This window comes from Neopsephotus bourkii, unplaced genomic scaffold, assembly GCF_033783945.1.
Source record: "Neopsephotus bourkii isolate Nb327-2 ecotype Australia unplaced genomic scaffold, CSIRO-AGI_Nbou_v1 NB_1652, whole genome shotgun sequence".
Classification (NCBI taxonomy): domain Eukaryota; kingdom Metazoa; phylum Chordata; class Aves; order Psittaciformes; family Psittacidae; genus Neopsephotus; species Neopsephotus bourkii.
Genome location: NW_026902126.1, coordinates 65299 through 84352, shown reverse-complemented (window position 1 = coordinate 84352; position 19054 = coordinate 65299). Strand labels below are relative to the sequence as shown.

Sequence of the window (19054 nt, the reverse complement as noted above, 5' to 3'; positions counted from 1 at the left end):
CCTGATGTAGGGTGAGGGTGGGGACAGAGGGGACCACCCCATCTTCACCCTCCTCCAAGCTGGATCACAACATGACGCAGAGCAGCATGGCCATGGAAAGCCCCATGAAGTTTTATCACTGCCCTTCAGTCAAGCTGCTTCTTCCTTCCAGCAGCCCATGCACAAAGGGCATGGGGACTCCAAAGGAGGCAAGGAGGGTGACAGGGCCCTCCAAAACAGCACCTCCATATTTACAGCATCCCTATAAAGCAGCCAAGGCCAGCAGGATCCACAGCAGGAGCTGCCCAGCACTGTCCTGCTCTAGTCTCTAGGAGCAGCTCCCCGTGCTGGTGTGGATTCTCTAGGGTCTTATAGAGGGTGATGGCGCAGCACCATCACTCCCTGCAACCCAGTGGCCGTTTCCACACAACCTGGAGGACCCCAGAGTGTCTCAGGACCTTCCTCCCCTCTCTTCTATGGCTGAAGCAAGCCCACAAATCAAAGAGGAGCAGAGGAGCAGGTTAGAGAGACTCCTCCATCACATAGCCACAGGGGCTGTGTTTTCTGAGGAAATCAGGTTAAAAGCCAGGAGGAGGTGGGAGGGGGGGAGCCTGATTTGCTCTCCTGCCCCCCCTTTCTTGCAGGACATGCACACCCCTCTCATTGGACACAACTTGCTCTGCTGAAGGCCAAGGCTGGACTTAATTTACATCTCGGTGGGCTGAGCAGCACCACAGACCTCTGGGGACACAGATGGTTCAGATCCAGAGGGATTCCACCCATTTGGCTTCCCCTGATCACTCCACTGGGCAGACTGGATGGACACAGTCCATCCCAAACCCATCTTAGGTCAAATGCAAGCTCCACACTCGCTTGACCTACAGGAGCTCACCAGGATGAGCTGTTGTGGCCAGCCCTGATCCCTAGAGAGCCTCTGCCTGCCCCTGTTCACCTGAGTACCCATCACCGTGGCGTCTGGCACCCGGCGGCCTGGTTTATACCATCACACTCCCCTACACCTGCTGCCTGTGGGGTAAAGCCCAGCCATGGGGTGACCTCTTTGTATAGGGTTGGTTTTGCTGCATTAAATGAACCTCTGCGGTGCAGGCGTGGGAGAACCCGGGTGCAGGGAGCAGCTGATAGGGGTCCCCTGGGGAGCAGCTCAGCCCACCCCCCCCCAACCCCGCTCTCCCTCCCCACCACAGCAGCATCCCCAGGGCTGGATTGAGCCCTTCCTCCTCGCCAAGCCGCGGCAGGACCACAAACCCCGCCAGCGCTGAGCTCTTGCACTTTCGCTTTGTCTCACCCGCTGCGATTTATCCCCATGCCTTTGTGGTGCCCGCCAGTCCCCGGCAGCCCCAGGGGGTTTGCTCTGGGTGAATAGGATGTACGACCCCTCAATAGCCACCAGCATTTGCACCCCAGTCTCTCCAGTGCAATACATGGTGCTGGCAGACCCGCTGCCCTGTGGGCTCTGGCAAAAGCAAAGCAGATCTTTCCAGAGGCAATAAATACATAAAGGCAAAGGAGAAAATAAAAGCAGTGTCAGGGGTGGGAAGAACACTCCGGGACAAGGCTCTCCTGCACCAAAAGCAAGTTAAAAAGAAATCCAAGGCATTGATCTAGTCCCAAACAAGTCAAAGTGAAACCTGGCAGCGATGTCATTGGTCTTTAAGCTCCAATCCCTGCCAGCAAACAGGGACACGCAAGAGGCGGCAGTGCCAGGTCCCTGGCCGGCCACCTCTTCCTCCAGCTGCTTTTCCTACCTAAGCACAACCCGAAGAGTCCCTGGGCCACCAGCCCACAACTCCAGCACATCTTGAATCAATTTGCAACAACAATATCGGACTCGTCCCCGTTTCCTTGACAGTAAATCCCAGCCCAGGCAGCAATGACCCTGTTATTGCTGCTGTGGGAGCCAGCGGGTCCGGGCTCTCTGCGGGGTGACCCCACCAGGGCTTGGCATGAACAGGACTGGGCACACTGGCAAGTGCAAGGGGGGCCGTGGGGATGTTGTCCGCCGGTGCATCGGCCTCATGCTCTGAGCCCCCATGCCTGCCAAGCCAGGCAGTGCCTGTGAGCCAACAAAGTCTGCAGGAAGCAGAAAGCCAAAGAAGCCACTTGGCAGGCTCCGGTTGGCACCTCCGCTTGGTGCTGGCAGCAGGCATGGGGGCAAAGGAGAAAGGGGCAGTGGGGTGAGCAGGCAGGGCATGGCCCCCACGGGCAGGGCAGCACCCCACATGGGTGGCTGGGGCTAGTGGGCACCACCCCACATGGTCCTATGTCCTGCAAAAGGGGCCATGTCCATGGTGGGGGCTGCAAAGGGCAGGTGGAGGAGAGGGACGAGGCTGAATCAGCAAGGGACCTGGGGAGGAGAGTGATCCCAGAAGATGGGGTCTTGTGGGGTAAAGGGGTGCCAAGAAGATGGGGATCCCCAGAACTGGGAACAGGGGCCTTGGGATCGGGAGTACCTACGAGGGAGAAGGGTACTGGGAGGACAAGGGTCCCCAAGGGTAGAAGGAGGGGACCAGAGGAAGGGGACCCCAAACAAACGGGGAGCGGAGGGGCTGAAGGGGGCAGACCCGAGGGGTCGGGGCTGGCAGAGAAGAGGGAGGTCCGCACCCGGCGCAGCTCCGGACCAGCTCCCCAATCCCGGCCGCCGCCACCGCTTTCACTTTGCAGCGGCCGCTGCCCGGGGCCGCCCGTTCCGGTACGGCACGGCACGGCACGGCACGGCACGGTACGGTACGGTACGGTACAGCCCAGCCCAGCCCCGCTGCGCGCCCGCGGTTACCTGCAGGAGAAGGCGTCCGGCTGCCGGTCACCCATGGTGGAGCGCGGCGGAGCGCCCGGGGCCGGCACCGGGCGGACGGGACGGGACGGCTCAGGCAGGAAACCGGGGCAGGCGGCTCCGCATTTCCGCCGAGCGGAGCCGCGGGGCGCGGACCCCGGCCCCGGGCGCGTTATGTAAAGCGGAGCGGAGCGGCCGAGGGCGGGGGCTGTGCGGGGCGGAGCGGAGGGGCCGCGTTGTCCGCCCGGGTCCCGCCGGCAGCTCCGCGGGTGCGCACCGCTCCGCCCCTCCCAGCCGGTGCCTTTAACTTATCGCATCCGCGCCCGCGGAGGCAGCGGCATAAACAGCCCGGCTGCGCTCGTGGCGGTTGCTTTGGGTTTGGTTCGTTGGATTTGGGTTTTTTTTTTAAGTTTTTATTACTTTTTATTACTTTTTTTTTTTCCCCTCTGTGGCTTTGGGGGTGTCCGGTCATCACAGTCCCGTCCGCCCGGCCCCAGCCTGATCCCGGGGGTCGTTTGGGTGCCTGGGAGGGATGTGCAGGAAAACACCCCCTTTCCTGTTCCTGCCCGGCCGTGTCCTCCCACGGCTCCACAGGCTGGGTCCCAAGGGACCTCTGCGGTGGCAGCAGTGGGCGAGACGTTGCCTCAAACCCCATTTCTCATCGTTTTCCTCTGCCTTTCAGCTGAGGAAATCATCTTGCAGTGAAAGGCACCGCAGGGCTCTGCCTACACCCCGTGGGAGCGGGTCAGGCCACAGCGCCTGTGGCTGTCCTGCACTGTGGGCAAGGGACAGAGCAGTCTCAGTGTCCCTCCGGCCCCAAGCAGGGCTGGGGACTGGGGGGGGGGGGGGAGCTGAGGGGGGTGTACACAAACCAGGCCTGGCCATCCCGCTGCTGTCATCCCATCCCATGGGAGCAGAGCTGCAGCCGCTCATCCTGTGAGCCATGGGAAATGAGAGGGTAATAAACTTGCACCGCACCTTTTCCCAGGAAAGGGCTGGTTTCTGCTCTGTGCCATCATATCTGGCCCACTGACATCTCCCACCCATGTCACCGGGTGTCCCAAGAGATCCTCCGGGTCCTCATCCTCAGCAGCACTGGGGATGGAGGGCTCTCCTCGCCTTCAGACCCCATGGAAAGTATCCTGAGCAGCCCTGCCCAGGGCTGGCACTCACCCAGCACACACCAAGCTGGAAAACCCTAGGGAAGTGGCAGCTGGGATTTTACAGCCACCACAGATCGATCTGTGGGTGTTGGGAGGGTGGAAGCTGCATGATTTCGCCCTTGGAGAGCGGGCTGAGGCACTCTGAGCTGTGTGTGAATGGGCACCTGTGTGCCACCACCAATGGGCTTTGATGCTTTAAAATGCACTCCAGTTGCTCATCCTATCCATCCATTCCCAATCCATCCCCTTCCAATGAGAAGACTGAAAGAGGGCCTGCTGCTGTTCCCTGGGACTGGACATGCCCAGACCATGGCCCTGGGCTCCTGCTGGGGTGAACACAACCCCACTGCCCTCCTCCAGCTGCACAAACCCCTTGGGCCGGATTTGAGCTTCCCTGCAGGGCTATAACCTCACACTCTCCTTGGGCATCCAGGCTACTCTGCACCCAACCAGCCCCCCCCAACCCACACAGGGAAGTAGCTGAGAGTGGCTGAAATGATAAAATCTTACCTTAAAAGCTGGTTTTGAATTCCTCCTGCTGTCCCTTTATGCATAATTGCACCTCCTGGCTCTTTTCCTGAGCACGGATGAGCGGTCGGCAGAGCCCGGTGCCTGCCCTCCTTCCCATGGGCGGCCGTCCCAGCCCGCAGCTATTGCACACTCGATGAGCTTCATCTATTTCAAAAGCGCCCTCTCAGCGTCCTCAGTCCCCGTGGCCTGAGATTTCTCTTCTGTTTTGCTTCCTGTATGGATTTTCTACAGTCCCCAACTGCTAATTCACTGCCACCGGCTTCTGCTTTTGCTGTTTGTTTATGCAGAGCTGCGCAGATGCCTTTGTACACACACACACACACACACACACACGCTGCTGCTTCCCTTCCGCTCGGCACCGGGCTCCGCTTTTAACCACTGCTGCTTGCTTCTCCTCTAAAAGCTTCAACCAGCTTCCAAGTGTCCTTCCCACTTCCCCCTTCAGCTCCAGCCCTCCGGCCTGCTTCGGTCTCAGGGTGCATGGAGTGGTTTGGAAGAAGCACATCTGCATTTCTCAGGGTGGGATGTGATTGGATGCAGGTGACATCTGCCATCACTCAGTGAGATGTCCCCCCACCATGTCTGGGGGTGACATTTGGAGGTGCTTGTCTGTGGGAATCTGTGCTGTTTGTGAACGGGCATCTGTGTGACACCACCAATGGGCTCCATCTTCCCTGATGGTTTAAAATACACCCCAGTCATTTACCCCATCCATTCCCAATCCATCTCCTTCCAACGAGGGAAAGACTGAAACAGAACCCGCTGCCACCCCCCCAGTGCTGTGCCCCTGGATTGGCCATGCCCAGACCAATGCCCCCAAAATCTCAGCCTGGCTTTCTTGCACCCATTCAGAGCGCTGGGCGGTAGTAGGTTGGGTGGTGATGGATCGGGTCCTGATGAGCAGGGTGCTGATGGAGGGGGTGCTTCCTGGCTGGCTGCTCCCCGCAGCCCCGTCGAGCCTGGAGCTGCCGCCGCCGCTGGGCTCCATCCGCCCTCTCCCGGGCACCGGCAGCACTGCAGCCGCCCCGGTGGAGTTAAGGGTGTGGGGGGGTCCTCGGCCCCCGGGCTGCCAGGCTGGAGATCCCCGTGGGTGACTCCCTTTGAGGTCCCTGAGGACCATTCATTGGTGCTCATGATGGAGACCCGCACCTCTTCTCCATCCCCGGCTGGGGACCAGGCACGGAACAACCCCTGGGTACCCCCTCCCCAGTACCCCCAGATTCCCAGGAAACCACTGCTGAGCCAGCAGCCGCTGTGACTCAGAGCTCCCACTCACCTCATCCAGCACCCGCTGCTGCATAACTGCACCAGTCATGGCACAACAGGAACCAGAGGCCAAGGGCAGCCCACATCCAAAGTGGCAGCCCCTCACCTCCTTTCAGACCCTTTTCTTCTCCTTTTATCACCATTGTTGCTCAAGCTCAGCCTTGGGATTCATTGCCCCATCTTTCCCATCAAGACTTGGGGTAGGAAACTGAGGCACAGGCTTTGGGCTCCCTGTTGGGGGCACGCTGGAGGAACAACAGAGGGAAAATATGATGGAGCCGCTCAGAAAGGGAAGTGCTGGAGCCTGTGCAGTGACACGAGACCATCCCAAAAGGAAACCCAAAGGGAAGCAAAAACTCACAGAGGAATTTTGCTGGTGGTATTTAATGAATGGGGGTGACTTTTCAAAGGGCTTCCTGGGAAGTGGATGCAGTGGAAGAACAACCTCTGCTAACACGGCCAGTGGGGCTGCAGGAAGCAGCCAGGGTTTCAGAGTCCCAGAGCCAGGAATGTGGATCCCTTTAATCAGTTACCCCAGCAGGTCTAATAGCGATACTGCTTCTCCTATCGTCCTTCCACCTCCTAATCTTGCCATGTGAAAAGGCACCTCTCTGCAAGGGAGGGAGATAAGTGCTGCAGAGAGAGCTGAGACTTCCCACCCGCGGCCTTGAACAGAGCCTGCTCCACTCAGGAAGATAAAGCCCAGATGGTTTAAATCCCTCTTTATAGTATGAAAGAGAAAGGTGGTGGGGAAAGTCCTCAGTGATCTGAAAACCACTGCCGTGAGCAGAAGATTGCAAAGCCCTGAGCAGCTGTGTAGGGCAATGAGGAGGGGAGGTGAGGACCACAACCTGCAGCAGTGGTGGTTGTGGCAGAGGTTACCGATGTCAGGATTTCTTAGTTGGGGCCCTGCAAAATGAGCAGCAGCACCTTGTTTGCTAAAACATAACACACAACCAAGCAGGGCAACAAAGAGACTGGGGGAAAGGGACAATGATAAGGAGAGCAAATCCTTGCTGCTTGTATTTATTGGGATATGGTGTGGACAGTGATGCTGCTGAGGTAGTCCTCAAGCTGGTGATGCTTTCAGCAAGAAAGGACAACCAAGAGCAGAAGTCAGCCTGAAGGCTACTCCCAGCCAAAAGCTTTATGATTGCCCTGGGATTTGGGTACCAGTCTCAGTGGTCAGCATCATCCAGTCATTGCCAGAGAGGGCAAGTGCTGGCCACCAGGCCAAAAGTACATCAGCAGCTCTAGTGCCATGTGGCATCCATGGTCAGGAAGGAGCAAGTGGGATGTGATGTCTGCCCACGTAGCTGCACAACACTTGGCAGTTCCAGCTTGTCACTGGGTGCTTCTTGGCTCCTTGGGCCTGTTGTCACCTTTCCCCTGATGCCCACCCAGCTCCTCCTTTCCCTTTGCACTAAGGCAGAGACCCCCTCCCTGTCTGCTTTGGCCCAGCCTCTCCCAAGGACATGGCTGAAAGCTCAGGCGAGCAGCTGGTCCCTTGCAGCATCTCCTACCTGTGCAGGACCAGCCTCTGCCCTGTTGCCTTCATCTCCAGTCTTCTTATCCATCAACCTCTTCCTGTTCCCTGCCGGATGTTTCTGGGCACCACTTCTGGGACTCTGCCCTAAAAACCTGACTCAAAAATTCAGTGTTTTGCAGCCACTTTCAGCACTAAGCTTCCAGGTTTCCCACCCATGAGTACATCCATGTGTACATCCATGCGTACTCTAAGCCTACACTCATGCGTGCACTCACGCGTACATCCATGCTCACATCCGTCCACAGATCCATGTCTGTATTCATGCCTACCTGCACACATACACCCATGGACACGCATACCCCCTCATCCCCACATCCGTGCTCCCATCTCCCCCAGGCACTGCCCGGAGCTCAGCCCCGCTGCCTAGAGCTGTAGCACGGAGCCAGGACCCCAAAGCACCGCCGGGACCGAGCTCTGGAGCGGTTTCTCCTCCGGCAGAAGGGCCCCCCCTCTGTCACCCTCGGGGCCGCCCCGAGCCGCGGTGAGGGGCGGTGGCGGCTGCGGCGGAGGCGGGAGGAAGCAGCGCTCCGCCCGCGGGGCCGGGCCGAGCCGAGCCGAGGTGGCGGGGAACGGGGACAAAGGTGGCCGTGCGGGACCGGGAGCGGGGCCGGGAGCCGGGGGTGCCCCGCAGCGGAGCGGGGCTGAGCGGGCGGCAGGAGGGCGGGGGGGGGGTCCTGCTCTCCCAAACATCCTCAAGACTTTGGGGACCCCAAAAAGATCCCCAAGATACCGGGGAGAAAGGGTCCCCACTGCCCCCCCGCACTGGGAGCCCCGAGAGGCCCCGTGTCATCTCTTTGATCCCTGCTACGTGACTTAATGGGAAAACAACAATCCTGGCGCCCATCTGTCTTGTGCAGGCTGGGGGACGGTGAAACCAGCCGAAGCCATCAGCCGGAGCGGGAACACCAGGGTGCCGGACCCCACAGCCTCCTTACACCATCCCATCCCGGATCCAGCGCTCCCACAGCCACCCTCACATCAGCGATGCTGGCGGATGCCGGAGACCGGAGCTAGAGGCTGAGTCCAGGTAGGCAAAACGCCCGGCACAGCGAGACCACGGCTGAGCGGGGGACACGGGGAGGGTGGCCTTGCCCGGGTGACCGGGTTCATGGCCACGGCTCTCGGGAGCCGCAGCCGGATCTGCGGCACAGGCCATAATTCCTCCCTGTGTGAAGCGGGGAGGAGCGAAGCAGCATGGGACAAACACGGTGCCGGCGGTCAGGTCACCTGCACCGGGTGACGTGGGGCACTGTAAGCCCTGCCTGGGGCTCCTCCATGGGAAAACACTCAGCTGGGGATAAATCCCCTCTCCATGGAGCCCTGAGCCACCCACTGGACACAGCACCTTAGCTAGAAGCAGAGTTACCCCGGCTATCACGGGGCTGTTTATTCACCAGCTCCATTTCCTGGGCACGGAGGCTGCTGCTGCCAAGAGCAAGCCGCTGGGTTATTACAGTGCAATTAAAGCACACTCATCCTCAGCATCCATCCTCTATCCCTGCAGGACACGGAGCCATGAAGCTGAATGAGCGGAGCTTGGCCTTCTATGCTACCTGTGACTCCCCGGCTGACAACGCCGGCTTCCTCTACAAGCGCGGCGAGCGGCACACAGCGTACCACCGCCGCTGGTTCGTGCTGAAGGGCAACATGCTCTTCTACTTCGAGGAGCGGGAGAGCCGGGAGCCGGTGGGTGTCATCGTGCTGGAGGGCTGCACCGTGGAGCTCTGCGATTCGGCCGAGGAATTCACCTTCGCCATCCGCTTCGGTGGCACCAAGTCCCGCACCTACGTGCTGGCAGCTGAGAGCCAGGCTGCCATGGAGTCGTGGGTGAAGTCGCTCTCACGAGCCAGCTTTGACTACATGCGCCTGGTGGTGCGGGAGCTGGAGAAGCAGCTGGAGGAGATGCGCTATGGGATGGCCCGTGGGTGTGCTGGGGGATGCCGGGGGTCTCCCAGCCCCTGGAAGCCAAAGCCCTCGGAGCTGGAGCGGTCCCTGGAGCGGCCGCTGACTCTGCCCGCTGTCTTGCCAAAGGAGAATGGCTGTGCTGTGTGGAACAACGCATCGGGAGTGAACCGGCCACCCGAAGCTTCAGGTTGTGGTGAGGATGCTGGTGATGGGAACCCGCAGCCGCCGCCACTGCCACCACGCAGGCGGGCATCGAGCACCGAGGTGGGCGGTGCAGTGGTGGAGAGCCCGTCCTCCTTCTGCCGGCTCCACGAGTGGTACGGCCGGGAGGTGGCCCAGCTGCGGCGGGACTGGCTGGAGAGGCAGCGTGGTCCCCAGCCCTGAGTGATGGCCAAGGCCTGGGGACCCACCAGGACCCGTAATAAGATGATCATTGTTGGTGCTGCATCGGTCCCATCATCACCCTGGGATGTGCAGCCCTGTCTCCGGTGGTGATGGACACTGCTGATGGTGCCACCAAGGGCTCAGCGGTGAGGGACACCAGTGCTGCTCTGTGATGGTGAAATACCGGCCCAGCACTGCTGGCAACTGGGCTCAGTGTGCTGCCAGCCAGGCATGAAGCCCGTGGGCTTTGGGAGCTGATAGGCTTTCGGGCATCTTGTGCCAAGGCAGCAGATGCTTCCTCCGTGGATGCACCTCTCCAGCCTTGCGCAGCAAGCAGGCAAGCTACAAACCACTTCCTGGCTGATGCCTGCTGGGATTCCAGCACCGCACTGAATCTGGTGGGACCTCCTGGTGCTCTTGCAGTGGCATCATGCACTGACAATGCTTTTGGAGAAGGATTTGGATGGGACCTCACTGGCCTGAGCCCCTTTGTGGGTATTCCACAGCCGGGGACCCTGCTGAGCTCAGCCTTCCCCTCCCTGTGCTGAGCTCAGCCGGATCCCTCTGCTCCAGCAGGATGTGGTCTGAAAATGAAAATATCAGCGAGCGCAGCCCTTCCTTAATGGCAGCAGCTTCCCAGGGAGCTGGTGACACCCAGCCCGGGGTGCTCCACACAGGACAATCGCTGCTTGCAGCCTTGGGTGAACCCCTGGTGAGGGCAGACCCAAGGGAATGCTGCAGCTGCAGGCACTCCTGTGCTGGATGGGTATTTCAGAGCAGGGCATCACCCCTGCGCTGGCTTCCTAAGGGGAAGCATCACTCATGGTGGTAATGGGAACGTGTGTGTCAGCATGGAGCATGTTGAATGATTCATGTGCCAAGCCGGAGTGAAGCCAGGGTCTCGTGCTAGTGGTGCTCTTTTCTTCTTCCAGTGCTTTGGATTGACACTGAGGCCGCTGGCTTGGAGGTGACCTGGGTTTGAGCTGGGTGGCTCTGGCTCCCTTTGCCCCACTGGGACAAGCACACGATTTTGCTACAATAAAAGTTGTTAAGGAAATTCCTGCCTGTCCCAGGTTCTTGTTTGAGCCTTTAATCCCCTTCCTTCCATGGGGCTGGGCAGCGACAGTGTCACCCAAGTGGGACACAGCCAATGCCAGGGTCTTGCAGTGCCCTGGAGCCTGACATGCTGTCAGGGGTGGGATGGATGGGGTGAGATGGATGGGCTAGGATGGTGCCGCCCTGGGGACATCAGGATACCCAGTGCCAGGGTGGTCCCATGGCAGGGACAGCATAGTTCTGCTTCTCTGTGATGGCTTGAACAGCCAGACACAGGTGACCAACATGGGGGTTTGGGCATTAGAAAATGACTGGGAGCACAATGCTCCTATAGTTTCACCTGTGGAAGTGGTATTCTGTGCCCAAGTATGAGTTGCTGGTGCATTACAGGTTCAATGGGGTGTTACAACCATCCCATCAAACCCAGGGTTACAGGCAGCACTGTGTGATGCCACTCAGGTTTGGGTGCTCCTGTTCAGGTTGCCCTGTGCACTTGGTGGGACATCCCAAGCCATCTGCCAAGGGGTCTTAGCCAGGGACAAATTACCTGTCCCCTTGCTGGTGACACTGTTGATGCCAAATGGAAGTGGCCAACATGACCCCATGTCCCTGCCCACAACACCCACCTGCATGAACATCTCCAGCTTCTTGCCAACATCACTGAGGTCCATGTCTCTTGGAGAAGCTGAGGCACGAAGCCAGGCAGGTCACTTGCTTGCTGAGAGCACTGTAGAACCCTGAGCCCTGCTCCTGGCCACCCCACTTGGTGTTTTGGCTTTTGGAGTGGTGCTGCTGAGGGCAGTGGTGCGCAGCCGTACCCGCAGCATCCAGATGGTTAATGTGGCCCCATCAGTTGGCTGTGGAGGGAGGTTCTGGTTTCCATGGCAGCCGGCCCAGCTTCTCCAGACGTTCAGATATTCATTAGAAATAAATCCATCCCAACATGTTATCTGACAAACAAGCTTAAACAGATATGCAACATATGGATTCATTAATCCGTCAAAAGCAAACACCCCTGCCTCGTGTCAGGAGCTGCAAACATGCCCGGTGATGGGTGGCTCTGAAGAAGAGCTGTGCCAGGGTGCCATGCCATTGAGCCAAACCTCACGCCAAAGGATGCTAAGTTACCCAAGGGGCAGGAGCAAACCTGCACTAGGGATGAACACAGGACTTTCACAGGGCAGGATCCCTGCTCATTGCAGGGGGTTGAACTAGGTGACCTTTGAATGTCCAACCCATACTATTCCATGATCTCACCTTGAGCCATTTCACACCCTCTTTTCTTCCCTCAATCACCAGGAGATGTTTATGGTGGTGAGAGCTCTTGCCACAAACCCAAAGCAAGGCTGTGATTTCCTACATCAAACCAGGCACCAAGCTCCCATCCCATTTGCCTCCAGACAAAGCACACTCCCAGGCCAGGGTCGTATCCAACTTCTGTATTTAGTGGCTCTTTACAGAACTTGTTCCTTCCAAAACTGTTAAACAAAGTTCATCGAGCTCATAGAAACTTTTGAAGTACAGTACATGAGCCTAACAAAAACGTGACCGGTGCGTCCCGCCAGCTTTAATACAACAGGATTGCCGTGTCCGAGACCATCCTAAGTGCTTCCTTGAATCCCATTCCACTAAAGCTCCCGCTAGCACACGGCGGAAAAGAGCAATGATCATGCCTTGACCTTCTGCAGAGTGGTGGCAGGGAAAAGAGTGGCCATGGGCGAGCTGGGGCTCGCTGGAGCAGGGTAGGTGGGCAAGGAGAGCTGTGCCTCCATGGAGCCACTTTTAGCATCGCTCACCGACCACCACCATGTATAAAAATACCTTCTCTTCTGATAAAAATGTATAAATCGGTCAATGCATAGCCTCAGAGCCTGCAGGGAGCCCTCCCGATGGCAGTGGCCACGCTGGGTGATGGCTGATGCCATGCGGGCAGGGGACAGGGCAGAGCAGCCCAGCATGGGCCACCCCATGGTGTTTAAAGGCATTTTGAAAGCAGAGCCCAGCTGGTGGTGGTGGGGTTGGGACGTGGCACCGGGTCAGCCCTGGAAAGCCAAAGCTCAATGGTGCTTTGCCCAGTTCAGGTCTGAGCTTCCCCAGTTCAGGCAAGAGCCTGGTGTGACAACCTGGGCCTCATCCTGCTTCACAGGCAGCCACTGCCTGGGAATACCAGTGCAGTGAGGGGATGCTCCTCCTGCTCGGGTGCTCTCCCTAAGTAAAAGTGCTTCAGCCACCAGAGCTGGCTGTGATGCTGGGAGCAGCCCCGAGCAGGGCTTGACCCCCTGTGAGCAGGCAGCTCATTGTTGGGTGCTCATCCCCAAGCACTGGTGCCCCAAAGGCAAAGCTCAAAGGCTCCATCTCTTCTCCTTTCCCAAATGAACGATGGCAGAGCATGGGGAACTAGGATCGAATGGATGCCCATTCCCAGCGAGCTGGAGCCACCCCTGAGCATCACACCCAGGTACCTCTTCCCGTCTCGCTCCCACAATAACAAGCACAGGTTGCTCTCGTTGCTTTTGCATTGGTTTTCCTCTTCCTTTGGGAGCTGGCAGGAGCTGCACCGTGCCCTATTGGGGCTGCCACTGGTTACCAGCTGGAGGAAGCAGGAGGGACAGCGTTGGGACCATGCTACATCTTGTTCCAGGAGGCTAGTGCAGACATCTCTACAACATATACAACCGCACGGGACATTCTGTGTTACAAAGGTTTCCAAGAACATAAACCACCAGAACTAAATACATACTCGATGGCATCAGGGGGGTCGCTTTAGAGTCTTCAGGGACTATGTCGCAGTCTCTGGCTGGGGCAGAAGCGATGCGGTGTCTTACAGACAGAGGTGGAAACTGCTCAGCAAACATTCAGTCCATTTGGTCAGTCTCATAGTGCTTCTCGATGGCTTTGCTCAGTCTTTTCCTGTGGGATTTTCCTTTGTTTTTAATCTCATCCAGTGGCAAACTACAAGACTTCAGTGTACATTTAATGACACGACTGCTACATCATCTTCATTTTATAGCTATCTTTAATATCAAAGCAGCTTAGGCTGTTAATAAATTCCAAAGTATCCTTTTATTAAAATATCTAAAAGAGGTCTATAAATATTTTTTGTTTTCTTTTTTTTTTTTGCTTTTTGCTTTTCTAAAATCGGTCCCAGTTTTTCACATTTAAAACAAAGCTGGGGGAGATGTGGCTTTGCCATGGGGGCCACCCCCTTTTTCCATGGCTGCTCCATGGTGCCGGCTGCCTGTCGCCTCTCGGTGCGTGCTGCATTTAACAAAATATATGTATATATATGTGGGTGTCTATATATATATATCCAGGGTGTTGGAGGGCTCAGAACTCCCACTCGAGGGCCTCCTCGCGGTTGGCAGCCCGCTCCAGGCGGTGGATGATGTTGTTGAGGTTGGCCATCTTCTCATGGCGCCGCTGGACGCTGGTGCTGAGCCGGGGGCCGGGCGCTGGCGGCAGCGCCGGTGACACTGGTCCAGCAGACGATGGCCCCGGTGAGGCTGAGCCAGTGAGGCCGGGCGAGGATGCTGCTGAGGGCGATGTTGGGGAGACCTCCAAGCTGCAACGGGATGACCCTGATGAGGACTGGGAGCTGTCGGGATGCGGCGGTGGCGGCGGTGGGGGGCCTGTGGTGGCGGCACCGGCACGGCCCCCCCGCCGCGGGAGGCTGCCAGCACTGGGGGCAGCAGCATGGGGGTCTGCCCCCCGATCCTCCTGCGGGGGTCCGGTGCCCTCGGCTGCCCCGGCCGGGCTGTGTGAGTCCCGCCGGCGGCCCCAGCCGCCTGCCTCCCCCTGCTCCTCCTTCACCTTCACAGCGGCACAGGGGTGCTCGCCCCCCCCAAACACAGGTTTACGGTCCTCTGTGTCCGAATCGGGGCTATGGGGGGCCTGGCGCACTGGGATGGGTGTCCCACTGCTCTGCTCTGGATCCGTGTCGTTGTCCGGTGCGCCCTCCACCAGCATCTCCCGCCGCATCCGTGACCTGCCGGGATACAGCCATGGAGGGTCAGTGACCACCACCCATCATCCCATCCAACAGGCACCGCATGTCTTGGAAAAGCATCTCCAGCCATAAAAATGCAGTAACACCACTTGGGATGGAAAGCCCCACTTTGCTGGCCTTCAAAACACTTATCTTTGGGAAAAACACTCTGCTTGAACACAGGGAATGTGTTTTGCAACACCTTGGGGCCGTTTCCAGCCAAACTGAGACAGTTTTTGTTGTTTAATACTTACCATTTTTCAAAGGTTTCTTCAGAGCAGTTGTGTTACAGGCTTTTCTGGAACCATTTAAGTGGAAAGGTTGTGGGCTTGAAAACACCATTAGTCAATGTATGTTTTCACACTGTTTTCTATAGGGGAAGGAGCAAAACATCATCTGGGCTGCTGACTCAGAGCTGGCAGCACTTGGAGTGCGCCTGGAGAGGACCCGGGAGCCATGTATGAACCTGGAACACTGCCTAAGGATGAAGCCTATGCTGTTCCCTCGCTGTGGGGGTGAATCCTGTGCTCCAGGAGCCTCCATAAGGCTTTCCTGCACCCACAGCAGAGCTCCTGCTCAGTGGCAAGTGGTATCCCACACCAGTGAGAAAGTGGATATGAGCATGGTAATTGCTTTAGATGCTCAACACGACTTGGTCAAGCTGGTCAACACCTCTTGGCTACCCATCAACCAGGGTGCATGCAGCATTTCAGCTGCAATCCAGCACCACGCGTGGGTCTGCACGCTCCCATCTACGCAAGAGGGACTGGGAGGACTGGAAGAGCAACAACGACACCCCCTTTGTGGCTCAGCACCATCAGATATCCACAGCCCAGGAGCGCCCATACCTGTAGTTGTGGAACCAGTTGATGACGGTGTTGGTCTTGAGGTTGAGCTGGAAGGAGAGCAGCTCGATGGTCTGCTGCGAGGGGTAGGGCTCCAGCTGGTAGGCTTTCTTCAAGGCTTCCTTCTCCTCCGGGGCCAGCACCACTCGTGGCTTCTTGATCTGGAGGATGCTGAGGTCCTGCGGCTGCAGGCTGGGGCTGGCGCACTCGGAGCGGGCGCTGGGGGACTCGCTGTCCGAGCCGGCGCTCATCAGCCCATACCGACGCTTCAGGTAGGCTGCAGGAGAGGAGACCCAGCTGCATGCCCGGGGAGCCCCCCTGCTTGCCCAGCACCCCAGTCCCATTGGGGCTGCACCACCCTGGCCCTCACCTTTCTTCTCCAGCTTCTTCATGTCGCGCAGCTTCTCCACGTTGAGGGGGTCGTTGAGCCAGAGCTGCATGCGGACGAAGGGCTCCCTCCCCTTCAGGCTCAGCTTGTGCCATGGCTTGGGCCTGGAGAGGAGATCGGACACCGAGCCCTGTGTCAGGCCCAGGATGCTCTCCCCAAACAGCCGCTGGCCTGGCAGAGGAGAAGCAGAGGTGGTTAGAGTGGGGCAGAGCAGCGTGGTGGGTGCTACAGTCCCCCCATGGAGCGGGTGCCCCCTGCTTCCCAGCCAGCATCCTCCCCAGCATGCCAGGATCCCACTGAGCACCCACAGAGGACAAGGAAGGGTCTGTGGCTACAGGAATTGGGGTGATGCATCCATGCAGCCTCACCAGCAGCTCCCGAAAACCCGGGCGGAGAGAGGATCCGCACCTAAATTGTTGTCCGTCAAGACCTCCTTGACCTTCTTGGTGATGGAGTAGGTATCCAGCTCCGGGGACATGGCGACGATCTCCTGGATGCCCACAGGTCCCTGGCTGTTGGGGTACGTCTTCCCACCCAGCGCAGGCGTGGACCGGCTCTCGGGCTGCTGGTTTTCTTTGCTGCTCTCCAAGGCCAGGGTGAGGGGCTCCTGGCAGCCCTTTTCGTGCTCAGCAGGGCTGGGGGGCGGCGAGGGGGACGGCTGGGGCTCCACCGGGCTGGCTGTGTGACACCGGGGCAGAGGGGTCAGCGGGGATGGTGGGATGGGAGAGGGCAGGGACCCTGCGGGAGCAGGAAGGATGTTCTGGGGATGCTGGCAAAGTCTCACCAGCAGCTATGGCAAAGCACGAGGTGCCAGTGGAATAATTAAGGAGAGAAAACACCACCGATGTATAAAATAAACCCCAGTTTTACTTCATATCTATATCTATATCATCTATATCTATATCTATCTATAGATAGATACAGGTATCTGTGCCAGGCACAAAGCCAAAGATTTCTGTTGTGATTTTCCTTTTTATTATTAACCTAGATAATTTCAACCCCCCCTTCTGACCAAATAACTTTTGAGGATCTGTATAACAGCCCATAATTGTCTAAGTGACTAATTAAGGGGGTTTAAAATGAGTTGGATGCATTAGAGGAGAGGGGGATGAAAGGGGATTGCCAGGACTGGGGTGTAGGTGATGAGGAAGCTCTTCCCAGTGCTGGAGTGGGAGGAGGATGAACTTGCCCTGTGCTGGGATGCAGAAGCATTGGAAGCACTGATGGCACTTGGGGACCGCAGGGACCACGGTGGCACTTACCCTGGGAAGGTGTTGGCTGCTGGCTGATGCCTTGGCCCAGCTGGTCCGTCAGCCAGAGCTGCATGCGGATGAAGGGCTCCCGACCCTTCTGCGTCAGCTTGCTCCATGGCTTGGGCCGTGACAGCATGTCGCTCACGCTGCCCTGGGACAGCCCCAGCACCTAGGCACCATGCATGTGTCACCCACCAGCACCGCGCTGCTGCCTGCCCTTGGTCCCCATGCTGACGGAGGCTGCCACCCACTGCTGTGCTCATGGCCCCATGGCGTGTCCAAACCCCTTGGCCTCAGCCATAGGTCCTGGGACCATGGTGGGCCCTCCTAGGATACCCAGTGGGATGGGAGGATGGGCCCTGCAGGGTTCTGCACAGGGGACAAGGTGTTTCTGGTAGGAAGCACCATCAGCCAGTTGGTGGTGACCACTGGGAGACTATTTGGGGTTGGGTCACTGTGAGGACTTGGCAACCTCCAAGAAGAAACCCTCTGGGGAGAGTGGGAACCCTCAGAGGAGCTGGCAGAGCCCAGGGCTTCTGGTCATGAAGCAGAGGGGACAACAGACCCCCTTTCTCCAGGCTGGTACCTTCTCTCCGAAGATCCTTTGGCAGATGCCGTTCTTGGCCAGCTTCTCCTTGACCTGCCGGGTCAGCTCCAGCGTGTCCACCTCCCTGTACATGTACATCTCGTACTGCTCCGGGGTCAGCGGCGGCACCGTGGGCTTCAGGGTCCGTGGCACATAGGTGGGGTAGTAAGAGAGGCGACCACCAGCAGCCGGCTCCGTGCTGGCTCCCTCTGCCTTCACCTCGGTGAGCCGATGTGGTTCATCATCTGCTGGCGGCAGCTCCTCCTCATTGGTGCCCCCTTCAGCGGGCTCACCCCGCGGCCAGCCCCGGCCATTGGCCATGCTGGAGTAGCTTGAGGAGGAGGAGGAGAGCGAAGGCGAGACGGAGGTGTAAGGTCGGCTGAGCAGGCTCCGCTCCGATGCCCAGTGCTGGTCAAAGTAGGAGCCGGCATCACCAATCTCCGACTTCACCTTCCGGATGATGCTCTGGACAAAGGCGGCGGGGGAGAGCACAGCCAGGGGTGTCTGGGGGGGGCCAGGGCTGGCCCCATTTCCCTCCTCTTGCTTGACATAGGTGGGGACAATGTTCTGGCTGACAGTGGCCAGCGTGGAGCGCTCGGTGGGTGGTGTGTCCCCGGGGCGCCCACTGCCCCCCGATTCCATCTCCAGCAGCGCCTGCTGCTGCGCCTGCATCTCCCGCCGTGCCTGCTCCAGGATGCTCTTGATGGCATCTTCCGAGCTGCTGCCGCCGCCTGCCCCGTTGGCCACTGCTTGTGATGCCGAGGGTGTTTTGGGTTCCCCTGGAAAGAAAAGGGGTGAGGGGAGCCCTGAGGAGCCGCAAACATCGTTTTACCACGTGGCCATAATACAAAGCAGGAGAAAAGGGATTTGGAGTGCTCTCTATGGCATGGGTGCAGATCAGAAGGACCAGCAGCACCCACAAAGCAAAAGCTGCGACACAAAGCTTAAAGCTTCCTTTTTGACAACTGCAAAATAAATCCCATTACCAAAGATTGCAATAGACAAACATGTTTGTTTTCCCTGTCTGTTTTTCCACCATTCCTGTCTAATTCAATTCTCCGGGATTCTGCTTTCTCAGCAGACTACCTGTTCTAATGTATTTCGTTCCTTGTAATTGACTGTGAGCGCAGCTGCTTTAATGATTCCTTGTGCCAGATGGATCTTGCATCCTCATTTAATCATCTGGTTTGGGGCACAGGGGAGGAAAAGGGTAGATCCAAAGTTTCCAAAAGCCCAGATGCAAGCGCTGCTGCATGGGGAGTAATCTTCCACCCTATTAACCAGCGTTTCTTCCCACCATACCCCAAATCTCTATGGATGCCAGCGGGGAAAATGCCACCCAAAAGCCCATTTTGGCCATGCCAATGCTGCTC

The 19054-nt window shown here is 58.1% G+C and overlaps 2 protein-coding genes across 16 annotated transcripts in view; one reads left to right on the top strand and one right to left on the bottom strand.

Annotated features, from left to right (window-relative positions):
- Window positions 1-8079: 8079 nt before the first annotated feature.
- On the top strand, window positions 8080-10625 carry PHETA1 (PH domain containing endocytic trafficking adaptor 1). The gene is made up of 2 exons (XM_061374697.1): window positions 8080-8306; window positions 8784-10625. The coding sequence occupies exon 2, from the start codon at window positions 8795-8797 to the stop codon at window positions 9566-9568; it is 774 nt and encodes a 257-aa protein (XP_061230681.1). The 5' UTR covers window positions 8080-8306; window positions 8784-8794; the 3' UTR covers window positions 9569-10625.
- A 1423-nt stretch (window positions 10626-12048) lies between these two features.
- The window catches only part of CUX2 (cut like homeobox 2), a 63709-nt gene continuing 56703 nt past the window's right edge, over window positions 12049-19054 (bottom strand). For 13 of the 15 annotated variants that reach the window (XM_061374751.1, XM_061374749.1, XM_061374755.1 and 10 more), the window contains 6 exons: window positions 17682-18460; window positions 17105-17264; window positions 16251-16580; window positions 15825-16013; window positions 15458-15731; window positions 12049-14609 (listed from right to left, as the gene is read on the bottom strand). In XM_061374751.1, coding sequence (XP_061230735.1) covers window positions 13952-14609; window positions 15458-15731; window positions 15825-16013; window positions 16251-16580; window positions 17105-17264; window positions 17682-18460 — 2390 coding nt within the window. In that variant the 3' untranslated portion in view covers window positions 12049-13951. The remainder of the gene's footprint in view (window positions 14610-15457; window positions 15732-15824; window positions 16014-16250; window positions 16581-17104; window positions 17265-17681; window positions 18461-19054) is intronic. The other 2 variants (XM_061374753.1, XM_061374759.1) reach the window with 1 other exon arrangement.